At 32.1% G+C, this 19,933-nt stretch overlaps 1 protein-coding gene across 1 annotated transcript in view; it reads right to left on the reverse strand.

Annotated features, from left to right (window-relative positions):
• Positions 1–838: 838 nt before the first annotated feature.
• The window catches only part of Ret (Ret oncogene), a 63,638-nt gene continuing 44,543 nt past the window's right edge, over positions 839–19,933 (reverse strand). The window contains exons 2-8 of the mRNA XM_065502071.1: positions 12,475–13,238; positions 5,145–5,310; positions 4,985–5,082; positions 4,523–4,908; positions 3,221–4,466; positions 1,561–1,892; positions 839–1,495 (exon numbers count right to left, since the gene is read on the reverse strand). Coding sequence (XP_065358143.1) covers positions 856–1,495; positions 1,561–1,892; positions 3,221–4,466; positions 4,523–4,908; positions 4,985–5,082; positions 5,145–5,310; positions 12,475–13,238 — 3,632 coding nt within the window. The 3' untranslated portion in view covers positions 839–855. The remainder of the gene's footprint in view (positions 1,496–1,560; positions 1,893–3,220; positions 4,467–4,522; positions 4,909–4,984; positions 5,083–5,144; positions 5,311–12,474; positions 13,239–19,933) is intronic.

Below are 19,933 nucleotides of genomic sequence, written 5' to 3' on the forward strand. Positions count from 1 at the left end.
AAAATGGACTTTATTGATTTTAAACTTTGTTTTTTGTTTTATTTTAGAAATTTTTTATTGGAATATTGCTGTTTTATGCTAAAGCTGAAGACAATCTCTACACAAATGGGGCAAAACTGCTTAAAACCTAAAAGCTTTTAAGATGTCAAACAAGTTGAAACCACAAGACGTAAGTACATTAGGGGATTTCATTTTTTAACTTTCAAGAGAAACTTAATTTTTGCGTTTTCCCGAAAATCATTAAGTTCAAATCGCAGTTACTGTAAAATTATGAGATTAATTATCCATATTATTTATTTGGATTTTATATTCGTATTTATTCTTATTAAAATCCTAAGAATTTGTTTAACAAATAATTAAAAAGTATGAAAATTGTTTATGGATCTTAGGACAGTGAAAATAGTTTTGCATTATAAAATTTTCCAAAAAATCAAAAACAATACATTAACTCATTTCTAAAATTTAGAGCCGATTAGACGAGCATTGACGAAAATTATAAAGAAAACGAAAGTTATTTTTATAAAATTAAATTTGGCACAAATAACTTTGATCTCCGTTTATGAGAAAACTAATAATAATATTTAGGTCTAGCTTAAATATTCTGAAATGTGTATGTATTTATTTCAATATTCAAATTTTATATATATATTCGAGAAAACTAAGTTTGTCTGGAGTGCCTAAGTTAATTACAATTTTTTTTTATGGTGACATCATCATTTAACTTAAAGCCAGCATTGTGATGAGAACGTTACAAATATGTATGTATATCTATTTCTAGAGCTGTCCAAACAAAAATCATTTTCATTAGAAAATTCTCCAAAAAAAGTTCTAAAAAAATTCTTGTTTTGAAAACATTTAAGCCATACTATCTTCTTGTTCGTTAAGATTCAAAAGACTTGAAAATCGAAATGAAATTGTCTTTGAAATATGCTTCTCGAAATCATCATTGTCCAAATTATCGCATAATAATGTTTTATTCGTCATGTCCATATACGAACGTCCTCGTTTTACGGGCATGGTATACGAAGCCAGAATATTCGCTGGCTCAGCCATAGATGATTTACGTATATTATAAGGAAATCTGAGATCATTTTCGTAACGTAATCGTTGTTCGGTAGTATGAGTCTCTAATAGAGGTCGGGGCATATCATAGCCTGGAGGTGGCTGAAAACTGCTAGAGAATGTTGATGTATCACGGCTATTGCAGCAATCTTGTAAATCATAACTTATTTTTGGTGGTCTCCAGAGATGATCCAGGGCATCTGGTTCACCCCATTGTAAATTAGTTGGTTTGCTTAAATCGGTTTCCTCTATATTGGAGGCTTCTTTAGTTACATCATCTTCAAGACAGTAGTTGGGATTGGAGAAAGCATTTGTTTCCAATTCTATATATTTGGCGTTATTGCCCAATAGTTTTTCAAACTCTGAGGCCAAGTACTTGAACGAAGGTCTGGCATTTGGCTCATCAGTCCAGCAGGATTTTACAAGATTATATCTATAATAGACCAAATTTTATTATTATTTATCATTATTACTATGTTTATTATTTAGAAAACTTACATTTCATCGGAACAATTTTCTGGCTTTTCCATGCGATAACCATTTTTAAGTAAATGATATAAATTTTGTGGTGGTATACCGGGATAGGGTGATGCTCCCAAAGTAATCAATTCCCAACAAAGTACACCAAATGCCCAAACATCCGATTTTGTGGTGTAAACATGATCAGCCAAAGATTCCGGGGCCATCCATTTAACTGGCACCCTATCTCTAGATTTTTTCATATAAGCATCATCCTCGTAGACATCACGTGTTAAACCAAAGTCGGATATTTTACATATTTTACCTTCGGCCAAGAGGACATTACGTGCAGCCAAATCACGGTGAACCAACTGTAATGTTAAAAAGAAAATTCAAATTTATTAAATTCCAGTAAACGTTGCATTTTATACCCTTCGTCATGAGTGGCAAGGGTATATATAAGTTAGTCATTCCGTTTGTAATTTCTACATTTTTCATTTGCGACCTCACAAAGTATATATATTCTGGATCGTTATAGATAGCGAAGTCGATATAGCCATGTCCGTCTGTCCGTCTGTATGTTGAAATCAACTTTCCGTAGCCCCTAAATAACTTACATACATGATTCATACAGCAATATGTCGGGAATCCTTCCGGCTCGGTTGCTATATAAAATCGACATAATCGGCTCACAAATGGCTGAGATATAATGGCTGATATACCGAGAAAACCTCGATTTTTGGCCTATTTTTGATCTATATCTGGATTACTAAGTCATTAATATAGACAATATGGATATTTAATGATAGATATTTTAAAGTCCAACGATGTATATAAAGCTATAGTAAGTTGGACCTACAATGGGTCAAAATCGGGAAAAATATTTTTAACCCGAATTTTGTTTTTCATCAAAAATTTTTTTTGTCATAAATTATTATTCCAAAAATAAAATTTTAAAAATTAAAAAAAATAAATAAAAAATTTAAAAAAAAACTTTTTTATAAAAAAATTTTGAAAAAACAAATTTAAATTTTGTTTACCTAAAAATATTTAAAAAAAAATTATTTTTATTTTTTTTTATAAAATAATTTCTAAAATATCTGGAACATTTGTTAATCCTCATTTAATTTAAACTATTCGGATTCAAAGTTAAAGTTCTTTTAACACTTGATATAATAACTCGAACAATTCTCAACCGATTTTTGGCTCTCATATCTTTATAGAATGATAATTCAGTGTAGATTGGGATTCCGTTATAACTATGTATATGCAAAAATTAAATCATTCATATCGGGGTTGGCGTAGGCGTTTTACGCCATCGACAGTTTCGTACTAGATTAAAGAAAAACATTGCATTTTATCTTTAGGAAACTGTGTGTTTTAAAGTACAGCTAGACCGTTTTAGAATCTTATGAGGACCCAGAATAGTATAAGAGATAATTCCACATATACTACAATATTCGGAATCCGGACAAAAGAAAAATTTTCCATTTTGCATTTACTCGAGGTTCTCTACTTGGGGCCTTGTGACTCCGACCCCCGTTATTCCTTAATATCCAATTTTAAAACTTCTATAGTCATGAGAAGTTTTATTAAAATCGCACTATCCATTTAGAAATTACACAGAACGTGTAATATTTCTTTTATAATAAGACTAAGAAAAGATAGATTTGAACACTTTGTTTTTTTAAAATCTTACCTTTATCTCCGTTAAATATATCATTCCTTTACATATTTGCAAAATGAAAGACAAAATATTGCGCACTGTCATTGGCTCAACTCCATCGGCAAACTCACAGCCGGCATTTTCGATTTTGCGACCCAGACGTAAATAACTGCGCAACGAACCATAACGAGCATATTCGATAATTATCATCGGGGCATCGCCTTTTGTACAGGCCCCCAATAGTTTTATAACATTTGGATGAGATACTTCTTGTAGCAGTTGAAATTCGGAGACCAAAGCCATGTATTCCACAGAATTTGCACCCTTCTTAAGCATCTTCACTGCCACTGTAGTAATGCCCGGACGTTGCGCTATATCAGTGGCATAACCTTTCATCACTTTACCAAATTCACCTTCGCCTAGAATACAGTCCAAGACCAATGACTCACGGGGAAACTCCCACTTGGTATCGGCAATGGTACTATCAAATTTGAAACTATTTTCCAATTGCATTAAGGGCAAATCACCATTTTTAACGTCACACTCTGATAAATGATCTTTTTTCTTATTTGTGGCACTCTCTTTGCTGAAGGCGCGTTTGTTGAAACTTCTTTTAGTTATAATCAAGCACACGATTAGTATAGTGAAAATCATGGGACAAGTAATCGCTATAATCACACATGTTGTGTCACATTCCCAGCCTGCTAAATTGAGCATTTCCTCAATTGAACCCTTATCAGTTTTGTCCGAATTTAAATTGTACATGGCACCCTCGAGTTTGTCAGCGTTTTCAGATCTGGTTTCGTTCTTACGCTTACGCTTCGGTTTGGGCTCCTCATCGTCTAAAGGAGCACACGAACATTTGCCATTATCTTCACATGTGCAAGTACCAGAGGCAGACAATATGCCCCTGCGATTTTCATTTGTGGAATGTGGTCCCATAATTTTATTGCTTGATGTGCAGTCTTGTGGACAAGCAGCGGCATTCAGTTCTTCCAGTGGATCACATATATTATCGGGACAAAATTCAGCATTTGGTACGCAAGACTTATAATTGCGGCCAAAAAATCCGGCATTTGAACCACGCCAAACGCAACTACCACCATTAGTGGCGAGACCACAGAATTTAGCACATTGCGAGGCATACTTGATTTGAGCACAAGTTTGTGATCTAGATTTGACTTTGTGCTCGCATGTGGCGTTGTCAGGACGTCCATTTACCAAATGGACATTTATCACAAACGAACGTTGATGTGTGTCATGCCAAGAAATATTTAGACTAGAAGATAGTAACTTGTTAATAAACGGTTGAACTTATTACCAACAAATACTTACAAATATACAGTTTCAGGAGCATTTTCCAAAGCTGTTGTATTCTTGACATAAATAATACCAGCTGCTGAAGTTATAGCAAAGGCTTTACTGCGATCCTCTGCTATAGTGTACCTTAATTCGGGCATTTTCATTAATTCCAAAAAATCTTTGGGTTGAGTCACGCGATACATTGCTTGGGCTGTACGATAAACATACGCATCTTTGGGATAGGTATTGAGTATACTCTGCGTAATGGTACGACCAAAACCTTCTGAATTCAGTATGGCCTCTTCCGAATTCATAACATTTGATTTGCGATGTTGCCGTGAACGTAAAGCCAACGCTTTTGGTCGATCGGCTTCGTGTATTTTACTAGGATCAGTCTTAATGCAAACATGGGCTTTGGCCTTAAAGGTAAGAATGGGAGTAAGAGTTATTAAGTTTTTTTTTATTACTTAAGGTGTCTTAATTATTTCAACTTACAGTATTAGAGATGTGGACATCAATTGTCTTATCGATGGCTTCCAATGTAAAACAATACGAAGGCTGGCTGAGAATTCCATTTCGAGCAAACACAATTTCTGAAATTAAATTTAAGATTTTTCAAGTTTACTATTTACAGTTGCACTTTAAATTAACTTACGACAACTTATTATTGAATTCCTTTTCCCAGTATGATCAGCTTCGTAGGCGTTACACATTGGTCGTATCAAATCATTTGTATCATTCAAAATTTTATACGTTTGATGAGCATTCGTTTCCATAGAGTCCTTGTCCACAAATATTATTTTTTCACCAATAGTGTTATTCTAAAGCAAAAGAAAGGAAGGATATTTAAACATTGTTTGTAGCTAATTAAATTACACATTGTTAAGAAGGCTTGTTGTACGAGACTATGCTTAATTAACAATTTTACAAATATTATTAAAAAAAAACCGTTGAGTCCTAAAGGAATACATTTATTCCCTCAACAGGTATTCAGCACCGCATGTTACATTGACCATTCAAGTATACGCACATATTACAAGGTCAATTTTTATTTAAATTTACATGTGGATTCGTTCATACGTCTATGTGTTTTCATTAAATAACTATGTTTAAAAAAAATACATTTGTACGCAGTAATTAACTGGGTTAAATTCTTTCCTCAAAGGAATGTCTTAACATCAAGTAATTTACTCAACGATTAAGTAATTAAGTAAAAGAAATTGTGATACATACAAATTTAATAATGTGTATGCAAACTTAATATTGAAATGTTTTATTTAATTACATGACATACCTACACGGCAGAGCTGTAAAAGATTAATTCATTTTGGAATCATTCATTTAATGAATCCAAAATATGATTCGTCATGAATTAAATTCTTCAATGCATTCTATTTACCAAAACAATGAATTGAATTAAAATATAAATGAATTCATCATAAATTCAAAAAATCTTGAATGCATTTAGTTTGAAAAAAATGTGAATCGAATTAAAATATGAATGTATTCATCATGAATTAAAATTATTAAATGCATTCGTTTATAAATTGGTATCGATATTGTAAAAAAAAAAACTGGAAATATGAAGTATAACTCGCTATATATAGGAGATAAATAGCACACGAGGGCTATTTGCACAAAATATAAATAGAATTAAAATATGAATGTATTCATCATGAATTAAAATTATTAAATGTATTAGTTTCATATAGCAAAAACATGAATAAAATAATAAAAGCGTCATGTAAAAAACTGGAAATATTAAAGAGTATAACTCGCTAAATATAGGAGATAAATAGCACACGACGGCTGGTCAATAAGTCCGTGACTTTTTTTGAATAAAAAAATCATTTTGGCTGACTTCATAAACGCATTTTGCAAAGCAAGACTGCAATGCATAGTGTTCATAAACGCAATTGATTTTGTTTTGGCAATGTCGCAAGTTCATTATTGTATGGAAATGCTTGTCCATGCGCAGCATCTGTCAAATTTGTGAACTGTTTTTATTTATGGTTCTTTACAAAACATTTATGCGTTCATGAATGTCAAAAAGTATTGCTTTGCCTTGTAATTGCTTTGCATTACTGCGTTTATGAAGTCGGCCTTTATTTTTCATCATAGTCTCCTTTGAGCTGTATATACATTGTCCAACATTTCTGCAATTTCTTTATCCCTTTCAAAAAATAAGATTTGTCTAGGTAATCAAAATAGGCATTTGTTTGTGAGAAGATTTAATCGTTGGAGTCAAATCTCTTTTCGCCGAGCTATTTCTTCAGGTTTGAAAACAAGAAATAGTGCCTCGGGTCTAAATTCGGTGAATAGGGTGGATAAGGAAGCAATTCGTAGCCTAATTCATGAATTTTTGTCATGGAGACCGCACATGTGTGCACCTGTGCATTGTCCTGGTGAACTAGAACTATTATTTTTGGCCAAATGCGGCCGTTTTTTCAAATCCTCATTAAATCAACCCAATGAGTTGGCATAATATTCGAAAATAGATTGTTTTACTCTTTTGAAGGTAGTCAATGTGCATTATATTTTTGGTGTTTTCTTTTCGGGCATAAATGATGCATTTATTCTGCCTTTTACCCTTCTTTGTGTTCTTTTCTGAAAAAAAATGTAGTTTGGTCGTGTTCTTTTCTAATAATGTTACCCTAAAACCCTGAATATATGCTACATGTTTCACACTCAATTTTATCAAAGGGTTAGAAATGCACCACTTTTTATTGTAAGCAAAAAGTATAGTTTTTTAATATTTAGAAGCTACATAAAAGAAAATTGCATAAATGCTAATGATTTTGTTCTATTGTGATCGTTAAAATGCAACACATTATGAGGGTATGGGTAACATTTAATAAATGGTACACAATATATAGACAACAAAAGAAAACAGCATTAGAGTTTTTATTTTCCTGCACTTTTTCATTTCCCGGGAAATCGGGATTCATTTTGAAATTTCCCGGGAATTCCCGCCTAGAACAAATTATTCAATTTTAAGAATGTAGACTTCGTTAAAAATCTAAAAATAAAAATTTAATATAAAGAGATAAACTGACATGATTTCTAATTTTGGTTATATACAAACTTGTCACCATTTGTCATTTGTATCGGAATGCCTGCAATCATAGAATAAACACATAGAACGGAAGGAGAGAGTAATATATATGGAAAAATTACTCTCTTTTCACACATACGGGTGATACAATAACAAAATACATGCAATACATTCTCATGAATTATCTAGTTGTTGTCTATGCCTGCAATTTCCATTAGATTTTGTTCCACCTTCGTTAGATTCCAATTATTTCTGTTAATTCGCAAAAAATAAATATTTTAATTTTTTTTCAATTTTGAATTGCATTTTTTTTACTTATTAAATCAAGAATTAAGTAAAGATGTTAATTAAAACTAGATGATAACCCAATAATATTAAACAAAATTCAATTCCACGGTTATTCCAAAAATTTTAGTTTTACTCTTTGTGAAAAAGCAAAATACTAAAATAATTACACTTTCGATCGGACAGAATTCTGTGACAGCCGTGAACATTCATGTGTTTTTGGAATAGGTATTTAGAATAATGAACTTGTTATTGGTCTATTTGGGTTAAATCTTTTTTCTTGTATAAATCTTCTGCATTTGTTTTGAAGCTTTAAGCTTCTTTTAGTGCAAAAAAATCTCATAAAACTAAGGAAATTAATTCCCGAGAAATTTCGCACAATTTTCCGGGATTGAAAATTTTGCGGAATTCCCGAGATTTCTCGTCCCGGAAATACCCGTGAAAAACTCTAATTATACTGCGTGCATCCCAAAAAACGGTCGCCATTACTTTATAGGCGGACAAACCCCACCTTGGCCTTCTTCGGCGCCGATTCACCCCGAGAAACCCACTGTTTTGACTGCTGTTTGGTCTCAGGTGTGTTGTGGTGGATTCACGTTTCGTCCTCCATGCGGTTGAACACCGCCAAACACTCTCTGCGAAGTTGTCACACGATTGCGTTTGTGGTCGATTGTGAGAAAACGCGATTGTGAGATCTTGCGGAAAACTTTCTCATACCCAAGTGATCATTCAAATTTGAAACCACTAAACCATGCCTATGGCTTCCACAATCTCTCGGACTTTCAATATCCGATCGGCCAAAACCACATTGTGAATTTGTTAAGTTGTTTCGGGTGTAGATACCTCAACTAGGCGTTCAGAACGTTCTTCATCTTCCATGCTTGTACGGTCACAATGAATTGCAGTAAACCACTTTTTTACCAATGAAATTGATGGTGCAGAGTTCCCTTAGTATCTATCAAGCCTTGGTTAGAGTGATAATAATGCTTAATGAGCAGAAGAAATTCACTTTTTTCCATTTTCTCCTCAAGTATCTATCAAGGAATCAAACACAAACTAAATGACACAGCTTGTTCAAATTTTAATAGGAGACAACTGACAGGTGCCAATTTACAGAAGCAGTGTTACCCTTTCAGTTAAGAGGCGGAAAATTTAAAATGTCACGGACTTATTGATCCGCCCTGCGAAGTTGTTACACGATTATGTTTGTGGTCGATTGTTAGCAAACGCTGCACCTATCTTACGATAAGTTTTCTCATACACAAGTTTAAGCCACTGAACCATGTGAGATGCCTATCGCTTCCACTATCTCTCGCACTTTCAATATCCGATCGGCCAATACCATATTTTGAATTTGTTGAATTGTTTCGGGTCCAGAACTTTCGTCATCTTCCGTGCTTGTACGGCCACAGCGAAATTCAGTAACCCACTTTTTTTCATTTAAATTGATTGTGAATTTATCAAGCTTAGCCTTGGTTTGAGTTTCTTTTTAATTTTCTCCTCACATCATGCTATCAATGGCTGACAAACACAAACTGAATGTCACAGCATGTTCAGCCTCTTGTCCTTTCAGTTAAGATGTGGGAAACACAGATTCGCGGAAGTTTAAAAATGTATGCCTGATATGCCCTATTTTGAAACCCCCTCTGCTGCTCTGTGTTATTATTGAAAAAGTGGTAGTTTTTATATTTAAAAATTTCCAAAAAAACCTCTTTGCATTAAAAGTGTGATAAAAGTTGGGATTAACCTTAAAAAAACGGGATAATCCATAATAGGCCCACACGTTTTAAAAATCCTATTGATCAGTGTTTTTGATACGAAATTCCATTTCAATATAAATAACCCTTAACGGAAATTTATGTGCATTAAACTTGCAATTTTATTTTATTAGGAAATGAAAAATACTCAACTTTAATATCGATTATGTTTTTATAAACTTGTGTGCGTTTTTTTTTTTGGGAATTTTCTTTGTCAAAGTCATGAGAATTCAAGGATTCGTTTTTATTTTAAAACTTATTATTTCTTTGTGCACCGCACCAAAGTCTGTTGATTCGAATGTAATTTTGGTTTATTTTTTTGTTTTCTTTTTTATTGATATCATGTCTAGGTTGATGTCTACAAACTTTTTTTTACCGTTTTTGGCTGCTTGGCTACCGCTTGTCTGCCAAATGTATTTTCCATTTTCATTGATATTTTACCCAACAAACGAAAACAACAAGAGCTAAAATTATAGTTTATATTTATGAAGAAAATTTTATATGTAATTTGTATGTAACTATGAATATAGTGTAGATTTCTCAACTACCCAACAACTAACAGCAATAATAAATGTTAACGCGTCACGCTACCGGTGTTTTTCTTTCGTCTATCGCCATTACCACTTGTTCCCACTCCATAGAGCAGTTAATAGTTTTTCTTTTAACAGAAAAAGAAGCAACACAAACAAAATCATTCTTATTTTTTTTACTCGTCAGCTGAAAACAAATTATAATTATATAGTCTACTACTTTGACCGCGGTTAATTCGTTTTCCACCATAACCTGTTAAAAATGGTCTATTGAAGGAAGTACTTGTATTTACGTACAATACGTAACGGAAAAATGTGTGGGTTGTAAAAATTTTTAGGTTAATTTTTTATTTTCTGGTTTTATCAGCATTTAAAAAACATTTTGCCTGGTATTATCATGTATTTGTGATTATTCTGTTTTAATAAAATGTTCTTAGAATGCTAGAAATTGGGTCAGGATAATTAAGGTTTGAACATGTTTAAAATAGAAAATAAAAACTGGAATGTAATTGAAACGTCAAAATGTTGTAATACACATAAACATTTTAATGGCTGAATGAATTAATGTTTGCTAAATGTTGGTAGTTTTTTTGTGTTCAAGTAAATCAAAAGACTAAACTTGAGATTAAAGACGAAACTTGCCCGACCTAAAACCTAACACCAGCACAAGTAAAAATAATAATTTATTGAACAAACTGTGTAAAGGAAACTTAATTTTGCTGAATTTTGTCTCGATAGCAAAATCAATAAGATTTTGTGACCGTTAGAGAGTGAGTCTTATTCTGGAGTTTAGGTCAAATAAGGACCTATCCTTACTATATGTAAGAAAACATTATCGGATGTGGGCTTATTTTATTTCAGGGGGGTTATTTACGCATCTCCAACCACAAAAGATAGGCGATGAATCGGAATGTTCCGGATCATATAATGATACAAAAACGATACAGATGAGCCAAACTTAGTACAAAAAAAAGAGAGCAGGTCAACAAAAAGGTAACCAACGGGATGCTCCATACCCATCTGTACTGAAAAGGTTAAGAGAGATCGTTCTCCGGAAGAGCACAACATGGTTGAAAAATCAAAAATGAAGAACAGCTCCCTGCTAATGTGTCTGGCAGTTCCCAACTATCGAAAGATCACTCTTCAGAGAATCAGATGGAAGAGCGTACCGAAGGCATCAACCTCTTAGCAAGCGAAGGAGAACTAAACTATAATTGAAAAATCGGCTAGGAAGCAGCCCACATTTGACAAAATGACGCGGAAAAATGTGGCAGAGGACGACTATTCTCCAATGGATAGTCAAGCGTTTATTAAAACCCTAGGAAACTATAATACTGAATTTCGGAACGTTTTACAATACAAGAATGAAATAAACTAAAACTATAATTGTGAAAATCTTAAGATAATATGGCATTGTCGGAAACAATTGGAATCGGCTGTCAATTTATCCATCATGGGATCCTGTATGAATAACGTAAATCTGTAAAATACATAACCTTTCACTAGGTTTAAGTACTAAGTAAAGGAGTGGAAAATAAACGAACAATACAGTCTTTTTTCCTTTGGGGAAACTTAAAGCTAAATAGAGCAAAGGAGATTCTGAACCTAAATAAGACAACACTCAGAAGACTACTGAAAACTGACCACAGAATGTTGATTGATCATCTGGCTGAAATTGGACTATTCGGCAATACGATTTGGAGTGTGATGAAACACTGGAACACTACCAGTGCCACTGTCTTGTATGTAGTCGAATGGGAGACGACAATTTTTTTGTCGGAATATTTTCGAAATTCTAATTGGAAAAACAAGGTTCTTCACCTTTTCGACCACGGTTTAGGGTCAAGGCAGCTCAAGATGCCGATATGGGCATATGTGTATACCAGAAATGGGTTCGCGCCATGTGACTGCTCCTCTACTACCCTGCCCGTAACCTTAGATTTAACTAATCTCTGTGCTATTTTATCTCGATATTATAATTTATCAGAATCAGAGAATTCAATTTCGAGATGTTGACCATTGATATCAAGTCTCCAACGTAATAGGGTCGAAAATCTTGTCAAAGTTGTTTTAGGGTTCTAGAATATAAAGGCGGGGAAATTAAATTGCTGACGAATGCAGCACTAAAGTATGACCAGGAATATTATAATAGGTATACTCACTGGGCTCTGTATTATTGAAAATAGATGTGTCGCTTGCTAGATTAAATAGTATTGGAAGGTTTACGTAATTTTAGAATTCCATCGCGATATTAATAGGATTTTGAAAACATAAGTCGTCTTACGTATGCAGTATCATACAATAGTTTACGTATGCAGTTAATAATTTCTAATCAAAAACAACAATAATAAAACTCACCTCTTTGAAATGTGGGTTGTCCAAATAAAAGTTGTAAATTTTTTTATTCTGCAACTCAGGACCATTGTCATTACGATCCACAATCTGAATATTAATATGTTTACGAAATTCTTTATATTTATTCGCTTCCACTTCCACGTGACAACTAACAGCAACCGATAGATTTGTTTGATGCGTTGAATTCAGCGACTCATAATCCAATGGAGCGCGTGTGAACAGTAGATTATTCTTTAGTATAAACATATCTGTGGCATTTAGAAGATTGTAGGTAATATTCATATACGGGCATAGGTATTTGGCTGCTCTGGGATTAAGAGAACCAATTTGTATGGGTTTGAAATTTCGTTGATCCTCCTTAACACTGACATTAACATCCTCCAGTATGGTGTAGTGTGCCGACGACCAAAAACATATATTCTCCATATTGGCACAATATTTTTGTTCTGTCATTGGTTTCAGTTCCAGTGACATGTGTGGTATTTTCGTAACATCTTCTGTACTCATGCTGAGGGCTGTTAAAATATATTTGGCTTTGTCTTTGATGGGCTTGTAATCATTTCGTATAAATACTTCTCCTGTTGTGACATTTATGTTCAGCAGATCGTTGTTTTCTAGGCTGTAGACGTAATCGGTGGCCACACTGTTATTACTGGCCGACAGGACTTGAAATTGTCCTATCGGTATTTTGGAGAATATACTTTGTGATTTTTCATTTAATGGCAGATTTAATTGAATGGCTGACATGGGAAAGTATACTTCAAATCCTGTAAAGAATAGAAATCAAAGGTTATATTGTGTTTCGGGATAGTTGAAATATAGTATCGGGTATAACATATGAAAGTTATGTGTTCTATTAATACGTAGGGTATAGCGACGCGAACATAGACATATAATTTAGGGATGAGAAATTAAGTAAATTCATGAATTAGTTGAATAGTTACCTTAATATAAGTAGAATGGCCCTAACTCGTGTTTTTTTTAAGTCGAGATTTTTGGCTAAATATGATATATGAGCGGACCATTTATCGAAATAAACGAAAATCTGGGCTTACAAAACAAACACGAGTTAGGACCTTTCTAAAAAGTCTTCTTGTCATAATATTAATTAATAATCAGGGCAAGGATTTCTATGTAAATGCATGTTTGTAATCAGTAACTCAAAATCACTTTTAACAATTTATCTTTTTGAATCGAAGAATTTGCAACAAAATGCCATCAATTTGTTGTTGCATATTTTGTTATAAATGCATATTTTGCATATTTTTCTTTAATATGCATATATTTAGCATATTTTTAAATTTTATTCCATTTTTAATTTTCTTTTGGATATATTTTTATAGCAGCAAATAGTCTAAAGGTATTTTATTCAAAACTTATTCATGTAACATGTTTAGCACATGGTTTACATCGAGTAGCCGAATAAATTAGATCTCAATTGGAAGATACAGATTTATTAATTTCGAATGGAAAAAAGTGGTTTTAAAGGCACCATCTCATGTTGCTAAATTTAAAGAAAGGTATCCAGAGATTCCTCTTCCACCTCAAATAGTAATTACTAAATGGGGAACCTGGTTAGATGCGGCTGACTTCTATAGAAAATATTTCGATGAAATTAAAAATATAATGCAAGAATTTGATAATAGCGATGCTCACTCAATTAAAAAAATTAAAAATATTTTATAAAAGAATAATATTAAAAGCCAATTAGCATTTCTGTGCTCAAATTACATCTTTATTTCTGATACTAACTATTACTAAACTACAGGGATTCAATGCGCTGAATGCACAAGTCAAATTAATAATAATTAAACGGAGAAATTTCTAACCAAATTAAAACAAAACTAAAGAATATGGCCCCTATTATGAGTTGCATTCGACAAACGATATTCGTTGGCTATCGAATATCGACTATCGAATGTAAAATTCGTATTATAAGTTAGCATCGCTGTCGAAAATTTCTTTGTGCATCGATTTTTTCAACGAACGCAATTTTGCTTTCGAAACTGCAATTTGTAATTGTATTTGTTTTTGGTGGACCAAATACCACTAACTGAAATATTTTCGTTAATTTTATGCAGGTCTAAGGTTGTAAGCAACGAATGTGCGCCATAATACCAAATGATAATTCGTTCGATCAGCTATTTCGACTACAGTACAGAAAATCGAATTTTGTTCATAATAGGCACCATAACAATAGGCACCTATTTTACAGAAAAATACTGGATTTCATATAATAAAAAAATGTTTGACACATTAGATAGCAATTCTCCAATTGAACTGGCTTCATTTAAATATGCACCTTTAATTTCTGTTCACGTTGAGCGTACATTTTCAATGTATATAAGCTTTTTTCGTCCGAACAGACAAAGTTTTCTTTTTGGAAATTTAAAAAAAAAATATTTGTTATACAAACAGAAATCTAAATTAAGTAATTTTATAATATGAAAATAAATAACGGACTGATTTTTTCGCCCATTTAAGCGACTAAAATTCACAAACAAATCGAATCTATGCAAGTATTTGTAAAGATCTTCCTATTTCTAAGTCAAGTCAAACAATGACCAATATTTTGAATAAATTTATGTTGTACAATTGTTTAAAAATAGAAGCTAAACATTTTAAAAAAATTCGCATTTTTAAGTCATATACTCAATACTTTTTATCTTTTTGCTTCATATCTGTCTATCAAATAATTTCTTTAATGTATAAGCTTTAGGCAAGACCAAAAGTGTGTTTTTTTCACAGAATTTCGATAAAAAATATACATTTTCTAGCAGTTGTTGATGCATCAGGATTTGAAGTCGTAGTAATTTGCTGTTTTTTATTTTCAGTGACGTTTTAGCGGTGAATAGTTTTGTTCCACTAGAACTGCTTACAATTCATCATACTTAAATAAAACAAGTTGAATGTTGCTAGTGTTGCATTTTTTCAGAAAATTCGAATTAAGGACATAATTTTTAGCAAGAAAATGAAATGCCATTATAAATCACAATTCGTTGGAATCTGTTCTCAATTGATGAATAATTTGAAACAAAATTTTCCTTATCTTCCCCTTAAATTGGCAATGATTGTTGAATGTTTGAATGAGATGATGAAAGAAAGAATGAGTGATAAAGTTACATCATTAATGAAATTGTATTAAATGGCAAACTTATCTAAATAAATATCCAACAAACAGTTGGATGATTATATTGGCCATTTACATCGTTTGTGAATGAATGAAGTTGACACACTTTTGGAGTTGGGCCGGTCACAAACCAATTTATTTTGAAAATCTCATAATGAACCACTTCTTTTTTTTTGTCACCCACTTATTTTCCTTATTTGATTTGATTTTATTATTAATAATAATAAATTTTTTGTTTAGATTAACAGCATGTGTGTGAGTGTGTGTTTGTTTTATTCTAATACATTGACAATCATTCGATATGATTATTTATACATACATATATACACACACACTTGTGTGAGTGTGTGCTCATCTGAATATAAATTAAAAAGAATGTGATGTTTATTCATGCTTGTGATTATTAAACTATCACAGCCATAGACGGACTTACATTAGGGAGGCCCCGAAACGATATGTCAATGTATCCAACTGGGTATTTCTTAAAGAATTTTCTGATTTATCTCATATTTCTTTCAAAGTTTCTTTACCCAACTTTGTTATAAATATCAGATTGAATAAAAAATTAATATAGAAAAATATAATAAATGACTTATAACTAGAAGAACTTTTTTCTGAACTATCCTAATGCATGAATGTAACATACACACACTCCCTTCAAACAATTCTATCGAACAAGCCTCCCAAATGTAAAATCTTGAAGTTGAAACTCTTCGAATATGATTACTATCAGAAGTAGCTTTATTCTAACTTCCAGAAGTAACATATGAGTTAGTTTTAGAAGAAACTTCTTCGACTATTCCAGAAGTGAAAAAATCCGTACGTTGAAACATTTTTGACACATCCAGAAGATTCGATTCGAAATATTCATTACATCTAGAATTCAGTAAAAAGTATCCCCATAGTTGTATGACTGTAGTTGTACACTTCATCCTGACTGGTGTTACTACAGGATCAGAAGACTTCATTCATTTCATTCGCAATAAATTTAAACATTAAGACGTTACGAGGCAGAAACTTCTACTATTGAAAATGCTGGCAGGGTAGTGTTTTGATAATTTAATCGAAATTTGGGTTAATCACCAATCGCTCCTCATAATTTATGATTTGATTTTTATCTAAATACAACGATTTTGTCAACTACGTAAAGAATGTGCACGACAAATATTTAACAATATTAGAAAATTTCTTAAGATCAGAAAGTGCAAATAAAATCCAGAGGACAACTCATCAATTGATTTAAATATCATATTTATACCCTACACCACCATAGTAGGGAGGGTATTATGCGTTTGTGCAGATGTTTGTAACCATAGTTGGGGGTAGTGCACTAAGGCCCTAATTTTATAAATCACGTCACCAAAGTGATATTTATGTGCAAACATTTCACACATTTTAAAAATTTGTTTTTGTTTTGTGTACACAATTTTCAAATTATGAAAGGCAAATCAACGCTTGAATTTTTGTGCGTTTGTTTGGTTCAGAATTTGTACATAAAACAAAAACAAATTTTTGAAATGTGTTATATGTTGTTTTTGCTTTGCAGATAAATATCACTTTGGTGAAGTGATTTACAAAATTATGTTGTAATGCAATGTTGATTGAAATCAGCATTGCACTATCACTTACTAAAATTGCAAAAAATTTAGTCTGCACTACTTTTTTATCAGCTTTAGTGATAATGCTTATTTCTTAACTAGCACAAAAAAAAATAGTGATAGTGATAATTTTTTAACTATCACTAAACAAAGATTTAGTGCAAAAATCTGCACTACAATTAATTAGTGCAATCAAAAAAAGCTGCATTAAACATACTATCAGCCCAATTATGAATAAAAATTCCACGGGAGTTTTTTCCCTTTTCTCATTTTTCCTATTCAATTTCAATGAGAAAAAACTCCCGCGGAATATTTTATTCATAATTGGGCTGTATAACTAAATTTTCAAAAATGAGTAGTCATGAAATTGTTCAATCCAAATTCGAAAAATAAAAACCATTTTGAACTTAAAATAAAAATATAGTGCACAATTTGAAGTTGCACTCAAATTAGTGCATACAAAAAAGTTGCAATAAACTGATGATTGAATTTTTTTAAATCAACTAATTTAATTTTGAGTGCAAAATTTTTTAACTCACTATCACTAATGTTTAGTGAGACTGATAATTTTCAACTCATCACTAAATATGAACAAAATTATTGAACTAATTTTGCACTATCACTAAGTATTAGTGCAAACTTCAAAATTAGTGCACTACCCCCATCTATGTTTGTAACGCCCAAAAATATTGGTCTAACACCCACCTTAATGTATACCGTCCGTCCGTCTGACTGGCTGGCTGTCCATGCAAACCTTGTGCGCAAAGTACAGGTCGCAATTTTGAAGATATTTCGATTTTTTCGGCCCAAGGTCCAAGCCTATTGAGACTGGCTGAAATCGGTCTATTATTTCACCTAGCCCCCATACAAATGTCCTCACGAAATTAGATTTTAACGTTCATAAATGTTTAATTTATATATGTATCTCCACAAATTTCGCCCCAAGTAAGTTTTATATATACAAAATTCATGTCACCAAATTTTGTTACGATCGGCCCATAATTAGTCATAGCTCCCATATAGACTCGCTTCCAAAAATCACTTTAACGTGCATAAATCTCTTAAAAAGTTTGATATACACATAAAATTCACCATAAATAACTTTCATATAGACATAAATCACACGACCTAATTTCATGGTGATCGGTCCATATTTGGTCATAGCTCCCATATAAGGCCTACTTCCGAAAATCACTCACGAATATAAATTATTGATATTTTAAAAGAAAAATGTTTTTACTCATTTACTTGGTGTAGGGTATTATATGGTCGGACTTGACCGAGCATACTTTCTTACTTGTTTTCAATTCATTTCAAATTCAAAGAGGAAACCCATATAGAATATCTTAATATTCGTATTAAAGTTATCTTCATAAACCATTCGAAGCCATTCTGAAAAGATTAATTCCTAATTCAATTTTCAAAATCGAATTAAATTTGATATCTTAAACATTTCCATTACAGAATTCATTACGAATTAATTCATAGACTTAATATCTTAGTACTTTAAATTAGTTCCTTTGAGATTCCATTCTTTATAGAGTTAATTTCATATTGAATCATTCAAGTCTTCTTTCTCATAATATAAAATTCAAAAGGTACCAGGTTGCATTTATGGATTCTAATTAATTTCGGATTTTAGATTCTAAATTATTCTGCACCATAGTTTAATTGCATGTTGCTAGGTGAATTATTAAAAAAAATTCAAAAAGTACCATTAGAGGAACGAAAAAGTAACATTTGTTCTCTTAATACCTTTAAGAACCATATCCATACTTCACTCTGAAGTATATCACCAATGTTTTGTGTCGATAAATTTAATAACTTAAAATATTAAAAAGGTACCATTAGAAAGTATCAATTTCTCTTTTCCCTTTTTCAGTTAAGTTTGAAATATGAAAATACTCCATTTTGGCGATTTATTTTGTAACACAGATATGTCTCAAACGCTTAAGAAAAACATGTTTTAAAAAGGTACCAAACTGTTTACCCGGGTTTAAACCAATCTGCGCTTTTATTATATTTATATTGAGGAATATGTACGTATCATATAAGTGAAAGGACTTTTTTGAATTTTCTCGAAAAAAGGGTCAAATTGACCCCAAAGAGAGGTGATATACAGTTAAGATCTTCCACAAAAATGATCAGACATTCTCTCAGACATTAACTTTTTTTCAGTTAGTATAATGCTCCCTTCAATCAAAAAATGAAAACTTTGACCCACTACAAAAAAAATTCAGACCAGCTGGACTATAAGTTTATTCTACAAAAATTATCTACTCAACATGCCCTTTCTATTCCAAAAATGCTGTTGGACTGTGGTATTTAACAATAGCAGAAAACTTCTTAAGAATATTACGAGAACTGACGAAAATCTAATCGTATACAATATAAATATTAACCAGTACATATTTGTTAAAAATATATTTTTAGGAAAGGTTTTCTTTTATGTGAATGTCAGAGCACATGCGGAGTCGTATTATGCATTAAATTAAAGCTTTCAGAGAAGCTTCCAAAGCCTCAAATCCTAACGGAATTAGATTATTTAATTTGAATTAGGGAGCGGAGTATTATATTATTTGTATCCAGGAAATATCAATTGTGTACCTAAATTTAGTAATATCCATACTTCACTCTGTAAATCAACACATTTTGCAGATACTAATTTTTCCTAAACTTTTATAAACAATTGGGGGATTCAAACGGTCTACTATTAGGTCGTATTGTCATAATG

This window comes from Calliphora vicina, chromosome 2 (genome assembly GCF_958450345.1).
Source record: "Calliphora vicina chromosome 2, idCalVici1.1, whole genome shotgun sequence".
Lineage (NCBI taxonomy): Eukaryota > Metazoa > Arthropoda > Insecta > Diptera > Calliphoridae > Calliphora > Calliphora vicina.